The 15467-nt window shown below is 38.7% G+C and overlaps 1 protein-coding gene across 22 annotated transcripts in view; it reads left to right on the plus strand.

Moving 5' to 3' along the window:
* The window catches only part of caskin1 (CASK interacting protein 1), a 102221-nt gene that overhangs the window by 48984 nt on the left and 37770 nt on the right, over nucleotides 1-15467 (plus strand). For all 22 annotated transcript variants that reach the window (XM_079888453.1, XM_079888435.1, XM_079888451.1 and 19 more), the window contains exon 2: nucleotides 842-893. In XM_079888453.1, coding sequence (XP_079744579.1) covers nucleotides 842-893 — 52 coding nt within the window. The remainder of the gene's footprint in view (nucleotides 1-841; nucleotides 894-15467) is intronic.

A 15467-nucleotide genomic window follows, 5' to 3' on the forward strand; every position in this document is an offset into this window, starting at 1 on the left:
GTCCCTTGGTGGCGCTGTGAGTGAAGCATATGGGATTTATGGATGGAATAAAATGCGACACCAGTATTCAGTCCTCCACAGAGTCTCTTAATGGCTGTGCTGCTGTTAGGGGAAGTGATGTAGTGAGCGGCCCCTAGAGACAGGCATAGCATTCTTCCCCATGTCTGCTGGGAAACAGGACAGTTTGCCATCCACTTGTATGCAGGTCCATTTGAATGCAAACTAAAAATGGTCATGCTGTATAACCTCAAATGACAGTAAAAGTATTTGGTTTTCTGTGTGTGACAAGGATGCATGGGTAACTGACAGTACTAAACAATAGTTCTGGCCCACACAGCTGAGAATAATGATTATCCTGTTGTTCCTTCTCTCTAATTAGTACAGCCAAACTATGAAGATTATGTGATGTTTATGTAAAGGTATACATTTCAATAATTGATTATGCACCAAAAAATAATCATAGTCCTATCTCAAGGCGTTTTCAGTTGTAATGCAGTGCAGAGTTTTTGGTACAGAGAGTGTTATTTTCACTGCTGGTCATGCTGCTCTTGTACACCCTCAGTATTCTAGTGTGTACTCAAAGTTCCTCACTTACACACATGCCCTCAAAATGACAATCCTAAAATAGAGAAGTTTCCAATGCAAATAGGAAATTCAAGCCTTAAATTAGATGCACTGGTCTCCAACACTCATCTTTGCAAATGTTGCTATTTTTTGCTACGAAAACTGTATATAAATCCCTAGTATCATAGAACCTGCTGTGAAATGTCCTTACTCCCACAGATTACTATTGTTGCTTTTTAAACATACTTATCCCTCTTTCCCTCTCTTTTTTCTTTAGAGTTGCTGGGCTCTGCCAAGAGGGTGAACGTCAACTTCCAGGACACTGATGGGTGAGTGGGACATATAAGGACTTTATATGGCTCCATGTGGTAGACTCTTGTAAACATGATCGTTCCTGTCTGACTGCCAAATATCCTCGGGATCTGCCAGAGCTTATGTGCACTTGTTGGTTTAGAAAAACTTTTATTCAAGTCTCTTTCCCACTGACTGAGGACAGATACACTTCTCAAATTTACTTGTAACAATGTGTTGCTTTATAACAATGTTTTGAAAGGTACACTATTGAAGATTTTTCATTTAATCTTAAGTTAGAAATAAATAAAATACTAGTAAATAAAAATGGGTTATTGCTTTACAGTAAGCCTTCAATAACGTTTTATATTCAGAGCTGTTGGATCTGATTTGGCAGGAAATGTCCACAAAAAATGAAAATTAAGTCTTTATATGTTTCAACCACAGATGGCGATAGCCCAGTATTTTGTGCTATACCTCTTAAATGTGGCTTAAGCGTCCAAATACTCTTTGGAACTGTACATTGCTGATTGCTGATAAAGTCTAACTAGATTATGAGAGTATATTTGCTCTCATCCAAATTGGTTCTGCCACATTCAATAATTCTTTCAGCCGCACTTGATGTTGTTTCGTTTTATCCAGTTTGTTTCAGAGGCAGAGAGCATTGTGTTATTTGTGGCAGTGTTATTTGTGCTGACGTCATAGTGAGATGAATCAGACTTTTGTTGGGCTGCCACTTAAGGAACAAAAATATATGTGATACTGCAAAATATAATGCGATATATTACATAATACATTTCTATATATGGGAAACTAGTGCTTATATTTTTTAATATACTGCAATATATGCTTTGACCATGTATGGCTTTATATTAATGAATATAAAATATTTATAAAAATATTTATATATATATTTATATTTTAAAAATAACATTACATGTAATATTCACAAAGTTTTATCTTTTATTGTGTAGTCTACATACACTGAACAAAATTATAAACGCAACACTTTTGTTTTTGCCCCCATTTTTCATGAGCTCAACTCAAAGATCTAAGACTTTTACTATGTACACAAAAGGCCTATTTCTCTCAAATACTGTTCACAAATTTGTCTAAATCTGTGTTAGTGAGCACTTCTCCTTTCCCGAGATAATCCATCCACCTCACAGGTGTGGCATATCAAGATGCTGATTAGACAGCATGATTATTGAATATATTGATCATTCATATATGGGAAATATATTTTCGTTCCGTAAGGGGCTCCTGTAGAATATTTTTCCGGATGTTGTATAAAGACAACCATGCACTCTTCTATAGTTTTACCTGAGTACAGCATGACTGAAAAGAAGACACTGTGTTGAGACATAATGCAAAAGGTGGTTTGTGGTTTGGAACAGAGCAGAAAGAGACCTGGATTAAAGCACCAATGTTTCTAGTGCTGCATGGTCAAATATTTCTGTTGACGCAGCACAAACAGGGATTCAATACTAATGTGGAGCCAAACAGTGGAACCAAGGTTTTAACAGATTCTCTGTGGTATCATCAGATATCATCTTGTTACAAAACAATGAAAACAGTGCAAATCAGGAACAAATGATTCTTATGAACTGATTCTTTTGAATGATCCAGTCAGGTGTTAGCCATTTGATTCGGACAGAGAATCATTCAGAGCTGTTACTAAATTCTCAATTGACTGAACAACCATCTTCATCTAGCGATACCGTAATTTGTCAATCAACTTGCATTTTAAGGAGCCAGTAGCTCCCTAGCCCTTTTTTGTGTGTGTCTTTAGTCAGTGGAGCACAGTCTATTCTTCAGCCAGTAACGGTGGTGGTATGGAGCACGAAGAATTTCACATATTAAAACACACTCGTGCGCACAGTGGATGGGCAGGCAGCCACAAACACTCACAGATTTTCACATGCGCAGGCGGACAGGGAAACACACACTGACGCACACTCTCACACATATGCAGTCAGGCTGAAAATACACAAACATTATCTAACAAAACAACACAACCACTATCTCAAATGATCCAAAATACATATCTGCTTTAAGCCCAGAGATCCAAAGATCAAAGCCTGTTTTATTTTGCCGTAATCTGTCAAGCTGTGAAACCAGCAGAATAATTAAAAAATCTCTTCTATTGATCACTGTCATTGAACAATGGCGGCATTCATCATCACAGCTCCGCTTCATCGGTTTTAAGGAAATGAAAGCTGTAACTCTAAACCGACGGATACCTCTGTGCAGCCTGAATCCTCACACACGGTCTGTATTTACACATGCAGCCTTGCTCAGGCCGAGCTCACATTTGAATCAGTAAGATAAATGACTTGCACATTAATTCCTTCTCCATAGACTATTGCTTTCTACACAAAGATAAAATTATGTTGTCTGCTGAGTGGAGAATAGAGCTACAGTGAGAAAATGGAGTGCAGGCTAGACTCTCTTGTCTGAGGTTAAACTGCCAATATGGGCTGTGGTCCATCTAGCCTTGAAATGACAGCCAGACAACATCACCTTCCCCTGCGAACATCTCGCACCATGTGATTGATGAGGGTACATCTACAATGTCTAAAATTTAAAGGTCCCATATTGTCAAAAATGAAATTTTTCATGATAACAGAGGTCTAGGGTCTATGTAATTACCATAAAAGTTTAAAAACAGTCAATCCACAGACAAATGCACACAGTCTGCATAAAGTAGCTGTGCCTTTTCACAAGCCGTTGTGACTTCCGTATAAATGTGATGTCAGAACTACTCAGTCACCACCCCGAGCACTGCTCACCATCCCTCCATCCTTTTGCCCAACCCCAGACAACATCGTTGCTGAGCAACAACAACACGGAAACATGTCGAGAAAATGCTGTTCAGTCGATGGATGTAGAGACCTGCACTCCCGCGGGACCCAATGCAACAGAGTGCGGCGCAGGACTAGATTTGATGGCCGAGTGCGGGCGTAAGGTACTCCTGTATGTGTGGGTTGCGGGAGAATAAAACGATTCGCCGCACTCCTGCAAAATAGAAATATCTAAAAATAAAATATCTAAAAACAAATAAATTGTTATTCATATGTTGCACAGAATAACTAAAACTAAATAAAAACGATTTACAGGCCAGAACGAGTTTCTATTTATAACATGTTCGCAGCGTTGAGCAATGTAGCCAATCACAGACATATGAGTTGGTTTCTTGAACGCAATGGCCAATGAGATGCATTGAAGATAGAATCCACTCACCGCTCAAAACTGAGTTTTTGTTCAGTGCTGAATTCTGCATGCTGACAAATCCTCTGATTATAACAAACGAAGTGTTGACATTATGAAAGATTTATTGTGCAGTCAGCTTCATTGATAATAACAGAGCTTTGTGATATCGCGATGAACTGAGATATCAGCTTTTTAGGAATTAAGGCAGCGCACTTTGCGCTATTTCTGTCATGCCAAACCATACACTTAGTAGCCTATGCTTGCTTTTATGTTAAATTAACAGTGGTTTGTGAATGTTTATGCTTTAATAACAAATAATGTATCACCATCATTACAGGTGTTTTATTTACCTTACTTGTGAGCATCACCAAGCCACAGCAGGCTACAGCATACATGACCCTAGTTACCTGTGGTTGGCCTGGCCATCACTCAGAAAACAACAGGCCAATCAGAAGAGAGGCTCATGAATGTTAAGTAGACAGGCCAAAATCGACCTGTTCTTGGCAGAGCTCCTGAGAAAGGAGCTGTAAAAATATATTTAGATGGTTTTTGGTACTTATAGCGCAAATATATATTCTTAAGGACATCAAAACCTTAAATAAAACTTCAGAAAGGTGTACAATATGGGACCTTTAAGTTATATAAAGAAAAGGTAGTCTTAGCGTGTGTTCACGTGTGTTCAGTTCGGTTGGCTTGGTTCTTTTAGTCTGGGCCAAAAAACAAACAAAATACATTTATTCCTGGCCCACTTCGCGTTCAGATTGGCATTTTTATCACGAACCAAAAGATACAGAACCTAAAGGCATAGGGATACGTTCACAACCTGATTGGTCGCCTTTTATGACCTATTGCCTATTTTGAGACAGAAATTACTGAACATCCAAAACAATGCTGTGTTCTGGGCTAAACTTGCCCGTTGTATGAGCATAGCCTACATATAAATACATTTTGACCAGTTGAGAACTCATGAAGAGCTTATCAAATGTGTAAAGGAGTCAGAACAGCCGCAGGAATCCCTCCGTCACACACACAAATGAAGATCTGCTGCGAGGAGTTGCGGTTCTGATGCCTGTACCGAACTGTGATGGACAACATCGCGACTATGACAGGAAAAAAGATATGCGTGAGAATTCTGTCCTTTTTAGGGTATCATCTTACTGTTTTTGGTTTGTTTACATGTCTTTGGTCCGTGTTGCTTTCGTATTTTATTCGAACCGCTCCAGGTTTCGGATGGCAACGTTCACACATGCTCAAATGAACCGCACTAACATAGCAATCGCACCAGAGTTTGTTTTAATCAAACCAAATATGCCAAGTGTGAAGACACCCTTAGCGTGGTAACCCTAACCCTAACCTAGTGTTCCAGCATTGCTAGGCGATTGCTGGGTGGTCACTAGGGCATTGCTAGGTAGTTGCTAGGGTATTACTAGGCATTTGCTTTGGGGTTCGGGGTGGTCACTGGGGTGTTGCTAGGGCAATTGCTATAGAGTTCTGGGTGGTAACTAGGACATTTCTGGCTGCTAGGGAATTGCTAAGTGGTTGCTTTGGTATTCTAGGGTGTTGCTAAGCAGTTGCTGAGGGTTCTGGGTGGTCACTTGGGTTGCAAGATTAATCGTTTTTACCAATAGGGGGCAAGAACGTAATTTGGAAAAGATGCGTGCAAATGAGAGCAGTTCAACTCCACAACAAAGTGTGTTTGTAGAAGAGAAAAATCCTGCAGATGACTTGGTACCTAAAAAAAAAAAGCACAGCATATGTTTGGAATTATTTTGGATTTCGACGTTCTGAGGTACTTCAAAGGCAATTACTTTGTAAAACCTGACAAACGTCTGTGTCGACCTTGCGAGGCAACACAACAAACCTGTATCAACACCTGCAGAAGTATCACAGACAAATCTATGATGAATGCATGGCCAAAAGCTCACTGATAAACACACTGACTGACATCTAAGCAAACTTCAATTGCTCAAGTGTTAGAAAGTTCCATACCCTATGACAAATCTTCATGAAGGTAATGCGAAATAACAGACGGCATAACAAGTTACCTGGCTAAAGATATTGTGGCGATTGATCACAATGGCATTGCTAAGCGGTTGCTAGAGTTTTCTCTGTGGTTGCAATGGTGTTCTAGGTGTTTACTAGGGTGTTACTTATGCATTTGCTAGGGGGTTCTGGGTTGTCACTAGGGCATTTCTAGGTGGTTGTCATAGTATTTGTTGAGGTCGATAATGGCATTGATAAGTGGTTTTTATAGTGTTCTAGGTGTTGCTAGGGTGCTACTAGGTAATTGCTAGGGGGTTCTGGGTGGTCTCTATGGCATTGCTTGGCGTACTCTTTGTGGTTGCCAGGGCATTGCTAAGTGGTAGCAATGGTGTTTTAGGTGGTTGCTAGGGTGTTATTTAGTCAGTTGTTTTAAGCTGAATGTATGAATGTAATTTGATACTTATGACTGATCATGCCCAAACGCGCCGAGTCAGACAGTTGCGTTCAGTCTGTGTTCACAGTCTGAGTTTAAAATCTGCTCCAGTCATTGGAAACAGTCTGTAAGTGTGTTCAGCTCAGTCTTAGAATATTTCAGCTAGTCATTATGTGTGTCCCCTGCTTTAGGGGTTCGAGGTGGTTTGTGGTTGTTAGGGTGTTTCTAGGTTTGCTTACTGTATGTTATAAGTTTTAATGACATTCAATGTAATCTTTGGGGATTTGCTTTGCCTGTTTTTCATGCAGGAGATAAACTTTGTAATGCTGATCTCTTAAAAAATACATTATAACAATATGACTCATGCCTATAGCATGATGTGGGAAAGTTTTTACTAAGTTATTGTTATTATTATTGTTTTATTTGAATCTATATTCACGTCAGGTAACCTGCAATTGTCATGCTATTTCTACCTGATCTTACCCCTAATTTTAGTTTTGTTGGTGTAACCTTATAGCCTGGCAAGCCAGACCTACATCAAGATGTTAGGTCTGGCAACTCACCATTGTCAGGGCTCAATCCGAGGGGCGGGATAAACGGCTGTCTTTCAAATTCGCTCTGCATGCAATAGGACAGCGCTATAACCAACCAACCAGAGTGTTTTCCCAATAGCGGTGCTAGTTGATAGATTAAACTTTTGCCGTATCTGGCCGGCAAAACTACGAACACATCTTCCTGTTTTAAGAATGACTTAAGTGCCGTTCTTTTCTCAAAGAAAAGCTTAACTCCAAGTCCTCCAGAGTCACGGACAAAGCCAATTCGAAAGACCGCTGTTCGCCACCAGCAGCTCTTCTTTGTTTTCAAGTAGCAGGGAATTCACACGGAACCGTCACAACTCTTCACAGAGAGCCACAAAATCACTTTCCAGAACATTCTCATTCACAATTCCATGCTGGTGGAATGATCTCCCCACCCTCATCCGGAATGCAGAATCCCTGACAACATTCAAAAGACAGTTGAAAACCCATCTCTTCCGTGAGCACTTAACCTCATAAAAAATTAAATAAAAAAATAAATAAAATAAAATAAAAATAAAAACACTTTCCTTTTCCTTTAAATCCTCGCTTATCGGGCTTATGCTACTCTGAATAATGCCTGAACTTAGTATTTTGAGCACTTCTTGCGTTGTTTTTTGCCTCTTCACGATGACTCGCGTAATTTAGTCCTAATTTGAAAGTCGCTTTGGACAAAATGCTAAATGACTAAATGTAAATGTAAACTCTGTCGTCATTATTTAAAGCCCGCCCACCGACTCTATACATGATGTGATTGGCCTGACTAGAGTTTGGTTTTTCCAGCTCGAAAGTCAACGAGCTAGTTGCTAGTTGCACAGCTAGTCTAGTTGCTAGACTACACTGGCTGCAAAATAAATGTTGCTGCCGCTAGGGTTCGTCTAGATTTCTAGGTTAGTAACCTTACATATTAAGGGTGATTCACTAATGTTAAATAATTTTTTTAATAAAATCAATGAATTTTAGATGAAGCACATTTTTTATTTTGCCATGTTTTAGAGTTTTTTTCAGAGCATTTTGAGATGCATCGGGAGTAGCACCCTCAAGCGCATCCTTAGTTGATACTATAATAATATATTGGCGAAACAGATTTGGCGAATGCTGCATATTTGTGTTCGTGCTGCGAGAACGTCAAATGTATATATTTACAATGTGTTTTTGCAACGGTAAGCAATGGAGCTAATCACAGACATAGTTGTTGATCTCTTGAACGCTATAACGATTTAGAGGTGTTTAAGTTACTCAGAATCCACTCCTCACTCAAAACACAAGATTCAGTGCTATTCAGTGCTGAGTTATGCAGGCTCGCAATTAACAATCTAATTAACAAACAAAGTATAGAGACGATGTAAGTAAGAGATTTAATGTGCATTTTGGCAGCTTCATTGATTGTAATGGAACTTTGTGAGATTGTGAGGAACTGACAAAGCGACAGTGTTTTTTCATACTGCTAAGAGGACCGACGGCCAATTGCATGCTGCAAAGTCTGGAAGTGACATCTACATATAAATACTGGATTTACTCTGCATGGGACAGATTAATGACATATTAAAATAGAGAAGCATTAAAGCAATGTAAAGGCAGACTAATAGATTAATAGAAAAAATATTCATAGCAAAATATTTTTGAAATTCTATTTCAATTATTGGTAAAAGTGATGAATTGTAAATAGCCTTAAATGTCTCACTATATGCTGCTATGGTGGAGCCGTTGCTTAGCCTACATCTTTACTTTACTAGAGCACCCTCAGTAATTTCAGAAGCACCCTTAGTGATTTGATTCTGGAACCGGGCCTGATCGGGAGCATGAGAGAAACAGCAGGAGCACAGTGTGAGGGATGTCAGGTGCATGATGCTGAAAGAAGGATCCTCAGCCCTGTAGTAGAAAGTTCCGGTGGGTGTCTGCTGGAACAATAAAAACAAAGGTGCTTTTAGATGGGGCGTGCACTAAGGCTTGATTTAAAGGCTTGTTGTGACAATGTTTTAGACAGATTTGTGAAGGCAGTGCGTCTCGGTGCCACAGGCACTCAGTGTGAAGGTCATTGGCACTGACAGCCACACAAATACACACTCTCATTGCGGTCAGAGTTGAGGCCCAGCAGAGCCACAGCAAAATAGCAGGCTTTCATTGGATTCTAAGATAAGCTCTATCTGAAATGAGCTTGACAAACATTGCAGCACGACTGCCATCTGCTGTGAGGCTATGTTCACAGGGATAATCTTACCATGTCATCTCTCCTGCTGCATCTCACACATTTCTGTCTAACTTTCTAAGCCACGTACCATACCAGCTTTTAAATTGACTATGGATTATACCAAACCTGTTTCTCCATTTCTTCCAGGTGGATTCAAGGTCTGTCTAGCCATAGGGTTCCTAGACATTGTTTAGGGGGGCTTTGTCCACGTCTTTCATATCAGCCCACATAAAAATCTCAGATTAATCTAGCTGTCAGCCCCCTAAAAAAATCTAACCTCGCTTTTGAAGCAATAAATATTTCTCTCAGGCACAACAGTTCATTTCAGGTAAGAAGCTACTGTAAGACTGAAATTCTAGAATTGCCCACACATGATAGTGTTGAGCTACAGAACATACATATAAAGTTGAGGGTTTATTCAGTTTTGGTGCTGAGGATTTTGAAATTCCCCCATGCAGCTGACTTAAGTCCATCTGGGATGTCTACTGGCAACATTCACCCTGGGACCTCTACTGGCGACATTTACCCAAAACGTCTACTGACGACATTTATTGTCTAGCATATCTACTGGCGACGTCTGCTGAGTCGGACGATGTCTGGCCTCCTATGAACACTATCACTTGGGAATAAGGTCTCTGTTCCACTGACCTGCTGCGCAGCAGTAACCAGACAGACTCCAGACAATGCCTTTGAATATGCTTTAATCACGTCCGGGAGGATCTCGGACCAATTTTAGAGAATTCCCCTCGACCAAAGGAGTACAGTTTTTATAGAATAAGTGTTAGGGCAAAGGAGACTTGATTCATTACATTATTTTCTCTAATATGATTGGTTCTTCTTATGTATAATTCTCTGTTCATTGGTAAAAGCTTGATGCTAGGGTCATAAAGTTAAATATATATATATATATATATATATATTCAGACAACTGTCTAGCTTTGTTATATTTAGACAGCATCTAGTTTTGTTTCCTCTTTTTTTTCTATTTCAAAGCACACATCCAGACACAATTTGGCCAAGTGTTGGGGACATTTAGTTTGCAAAAGCATTAAATGTTAATCCTGCAAGAAAAAGGGATGTTAGTTGTTTTATTAAAAATTAAAAATTTCCCTCACAGATTCATCATAGGATTAGGCTTGCTGCGATAGACTGTATAACCGGTGTTACCGTGTTCGGCTGTAGGCTACACCGATTTCATAACTTGCTCACCGCGGAAATAGATTTATAGAAGCAAAAACCATTTAGTTCCGTTGGACAATGGACACTACGCTACAATTTTTAACTTAAAAGCATCTGCTCTGCTCCATACAGCATGAGATGCAGAGTCGCAGCACAGTGAAGCAGGAGTCAGATTTCACTTATTACGTGACAAGAGTAAGAAGAGATGACTGAAAAGACGACGGCGGAGGATTTGGTGCACAACAGATGCTAAGCATCATTGACAAATATCTTGTAAAATAGTCAAACCCTGTACACAGAGTTTACAGAGTTTACACAAAAAGCGAGCGCACATTCAAAAGCCATTTCAATCTCGCACATATTGAAAGTGGCTCCCTGATGCCTCAAATTATAGGCCTATACACAGAGTATGCGTGATCGCAAATTGAAAAGAGAGCGCACATTCAAATCCCTATATACCGGTGTGAAAATTACATCGCCACCTTTCTAGGATTTGTGTGTTTTGAGTTTGTTCACCGAAATGATTCGTTCGGATTCATTCATTGATTCGTTCAATGTCCATTTCTTTAGATGTGTCCATTTCTTTCGCTAGCAAACGGTGACATTTAAACTATGATTTTTATGTCCTTTAAATCATTGAATTGATTTGTTTAAAAAAACAGATTCATTATTACTGTATGTCATGATTATGTTTCTACCACATGGTAGAATTCTCTAATTAAACACACAGCTTTAGCTCAGCAGATAATGTTAATTTTTTGTTTGTTGAGAGAACAGTGTGCAATACGGACTGCATTTACGGATCAAAAATGACCTCCTTTATAAACCTGCTTCTTGCTGATGTTTTCAAAACACACAGCTTGTGCAGCTACGACTCAATGGCAGGATTAATGATGCTGTTCTTTTATTGAATTCATTACCACGCTCAGTGAGCATTAGTAAAGTCTTAATTGTTCTGTCTAAACCCAATCAGTTAATTATGACTTTTCATTTCATGAACTGCAACTATGCAGTTTCTCCCATGCAATTCGTCATCTTAAGATTTTTAATATACTAAAAGTTCCTGTTATTGCTGCCAATCAATATAACAAAACAAATCAATTCAGTGAAGGCCACACTGCGAGTTGCTTTGAAGCCATACAACTCATTTTTAAAAGATGACATTTAGTTTAAACATTTTTCATATGAGCAAGAGTTCTGGTAAACAATTATATCTGAATTGGTCTGATAAGTAGCATAGGTCAGTAACAGTATATTTAAGCTCATTAATTTACTGTAGGCCGTTCAAAAGATTTTGATAGAAATTAATTTGTTCAGCAAGGATGCATAGAATTTATCAAAAGTGACAGTAATGTTTAATGTTCTGTTATGCTGGAATTTAAAAGGGGTTTCTGGTATGTCGGAGATTTATTGGGGTTACCACTGTGGTGAAGAGTAGACTGTGGGTAGGTTAAGGATTGACCGAATACCACTAAGACTATATGTTGCTTTTTAAAAAAAAAAGCAATGGCTGTGTACACTTCAGCACAGTGGTAGTCTCTTTGCTAATTACACAAGTACTAGCAGTTAGCAATAGTACAAGTACAGTAAATGATTTGAGTTTATAGGTTCTGATTATAATGGTTTTATGCAATTTAATTAAGTTCCAGCTACTGTACACAAAGCTTTTAAGTAGTATTATAGTTTAATTTAATATAATGTTGACTCAAATGGAATAAGTTCACTGTATTCATAGGGCTGGACGATATGGACCAAAAGTCATATCCCGATATATTTAGGCTGAATATCGATATACGATATATATCCCGATATTTTTTCCGTAAAGTGAGAGCAAATATTCAGTCAAAGTCAAAGCCAAATATGACATGTTAAAAGTAGTTTTATTGAAACCAGCTATTTCAGTGAACAGTTGCAAAATAAATCAAATGAATAAATAATAAACAGGTTTCTTCACATTAGGGCTGCACGATTATGACAAAAATCATAATTGCCGATTATTCCCTTCGAATTGTTATTTGCGATTTATTAATTATGATTATCAAAGTTTACATTGAATATATATAAACAAATTTTGTGTAAACATGTTATAATTTACCTATATATATATATATATATATATATATATATATATATATATATATATATATATATATACTTAGTTTTCCCCTTTACTTAACATGAATTGTAAGAATATGACTCATAGTAAAGACTAGTACTAATAAATAAACATTAGGCCTATGCTAAAGCTATTAAATAGCAGTCCCAAACTAGTTTTTGTTAATACAATGTTGGTATGAGCCACTACAGTCATTTAAAAATATAAAAAATAACACAAAGAAAAATAGTGGCATTTTGGGGTTAAAATGGAAACGACAGTTGCCATGGTGAATACACAATATTAACAATAACTGTTAATGAAACATGGAAACTGCTCCTGGTGAATAGAATGAAAATCATACCTGCATTACTTTTATTTCGTGTAATTTACAACGTAACGGCGTTGCATGCTTGTAGTTTCTTTTGCACTTGATCAGTGAGGCGATACACAGCGCGCGCCGCCGCATTTGCGCGTGCAATTGAGTGTGCGCTACGAGAACAGGATAATGGCTGACAGGACAAGAAAGTCCGTTTTTCTGAGGTGAAAAACTTTATTTCAGCGTACACTTATGTCACTGCCTGGTAGTTCCTATTGTGCTGGGTTTTCTGAAGTAGTCATGATACGCCTTTCGTAACATAACATGCTCTAAACACGCACGCAGAGTGGAAAAGGAGGAGCGGAGGCAGCAAGGATCACAGCGCAAATTTGAACTATATCGATATATGCGATATGGTCTAATTTCATATCGCATTTAAAAATATATCGATATATTTTTTATATCGATATATCGCCCAGCCCTAAGTATTCATAAATATTAGTTTTTAAACTTAAGTGTTTTAAGCTAATCAGTTCCTTAAATGCTTTTAGTTACCTTAACGTTGGGTTTTACAGTGTACAAAAGATTTCTATTTCACGTAAATGCTGTTCTTTATGTTCCCAAATCAGCTGAACCGTCTGGGGATGGAGTCTCCATTCCCCGGGATGTGGGACGATTCAGCTCTCCTGGAATGTAAATGGCTCAAAGTGAGCTCAGATGCTTCTGACTCCATAAGAGGAGATGGCAGGCGAGTTGCGACATACGGCGGGAGCGCAGACCACCTTGTCGGTTGATGTACGCTACTGTCGCCGTGCTGTCTGAACGGACTAGTACGTGTTGGTCCTTGAGCAATGTTCGAAAACGATGCAGAGCCAAACGTACTGCCAGCAACTTGAGGCAATTGACATGCCAAAGGAGCACTCCGGCCCATAGAAAGGAGAGATTCGACCACGGGGTGAAGGTCTGACGGCAGGCCTGAGTAACTGGTACTCGGAGTGTGCCCTGTTGCCGTACCCATTTCGGGACTCGATTGCGAAGCCAGTGCTGAAGCGATCTCATATGAAGCAGTCTGAGCGGCGTGGTAGCCGCTGCGGATGCCATATGCCCCAGGAGCCTCTGAAATAACTTCAGTGGAACCGCACTCCTGGAAAAAGCCGTAACACCAACAGCACTGAAGAGTTGCTCGTCTGGTAGTGATATAACTCAGAAAGGCTTGCAGAGGAGTGAAGAATACTCTTGGCTCCGAAGCAAAAACATAATGCGAGATTGCCGCGCAGCTCCTTTTATACCCACGCGGTGGGGCGGAGTTGCGCTATGCAAATTCCGCAGACCCAAGGCATTGTTTTGCCATTGGCTAGTTTTGTAGAACTCGAAGGTGATAGGCTTCTAAGCGAAACCCACATTTCGTCAGTCATTGACGTAACTTAGAGTGACTGACTGAAAGGGAACCATATTATCTTCGGTAATAGAGATAACAGACATCTTGTGATAATAAGTGTTCTCATAAGAGGCTTAATGTTCTTTCTAATCTGAGATCATTCCCTTAAATGGGAGCACTAGAGGAGCAATGGTGGAGCAAAATTTGATTTATGAGCAAGGAAGAGCCTGTCGTTTTGCTGCCTCTCCCTTTAATAAAACAATATGAAACTGCCTTCAAATGAAAGTGTTACAGAGAAAGAACAACTGAAAAACAGTAGAGCTGAAATATTTCAGAAACGGATATTATCAGCACCGACACGTAGGATTTTCTCGTTTTATGGCATTTTGTTGGAGATAAATGTTGAAGAGGTGGAGGAGCCAGTAGAGCAGTAGATGTGCCTGGATTATTACCCATGATTAATTTGATTTGTCTGCCAAAAACCAAATGTGTGAGATCATTGATGGAAGAGCAACAGTTTATTCTATTTGAACAAACACCATTCAAATTAACAGTGAAATGCGGAGGTCATATACAGTCTGCAGAACTTGTAGCGTCATGGCTCTGCTGTAACCCATTGGAGGAGGTTTTTGTTTAACATGGCTGCCAAATCTTGCTAGTACTGTGACATTTCTAAGAGGGTGCAGACAAGTTTAATGATTCGATATAGTCCCCTGGTAGTTATAAATAATCCAGTAAAGTGTTAATAAAATGATTACGTGTGCCTTGAGGGCATGATTGTTCTTCCGGTATCGATAACTCAAAAGTCTGTGTGTAATATATTCATGTCTCTTTTGTGAGTCAGTGTCACATAGTATATATGTACATTTGGGTCCACATTTGAAAAAATTATAATTACATTTAACTAAATATGATATAATTTTATATACATATTATATATTTAATTTATTGGGGTGTGTATAGTTTGGGGTCAGTGCAATTTTTAATGTTTCCTATGTCTCTTATGCTCAAAGCTGCATTTATTTGATGAAAAATACAGTAAAAACAGTAATAATATTTTCTGTTTTAATATAATTTATTATATAATTTATTTGCAAAGCTAAATTTTCAGCATCATTACACCAGTCTTTAGTGTCACATGATCTTTACGAACTCATTATAATATGCTGATTTGCTGCTCAAGAGATACTTATTATTATTATTATTATCAATGTTAAAAACAGTATTTTTGAGGAAATTTAATTTT

The sequence above is a fragment of the Squalius cephalus genome (assembly GCF_949319135.1).
Source record: "Squalius cephalus genome assembly, chromosome: 1".
NCBI classification, from domain to species: domain Eukaryota; kingdom Metazoa; phylum Chordata; class Actinopteri; order Cypriniformes; family Leuciscidae; genus Squalius; species Squalius cephalus.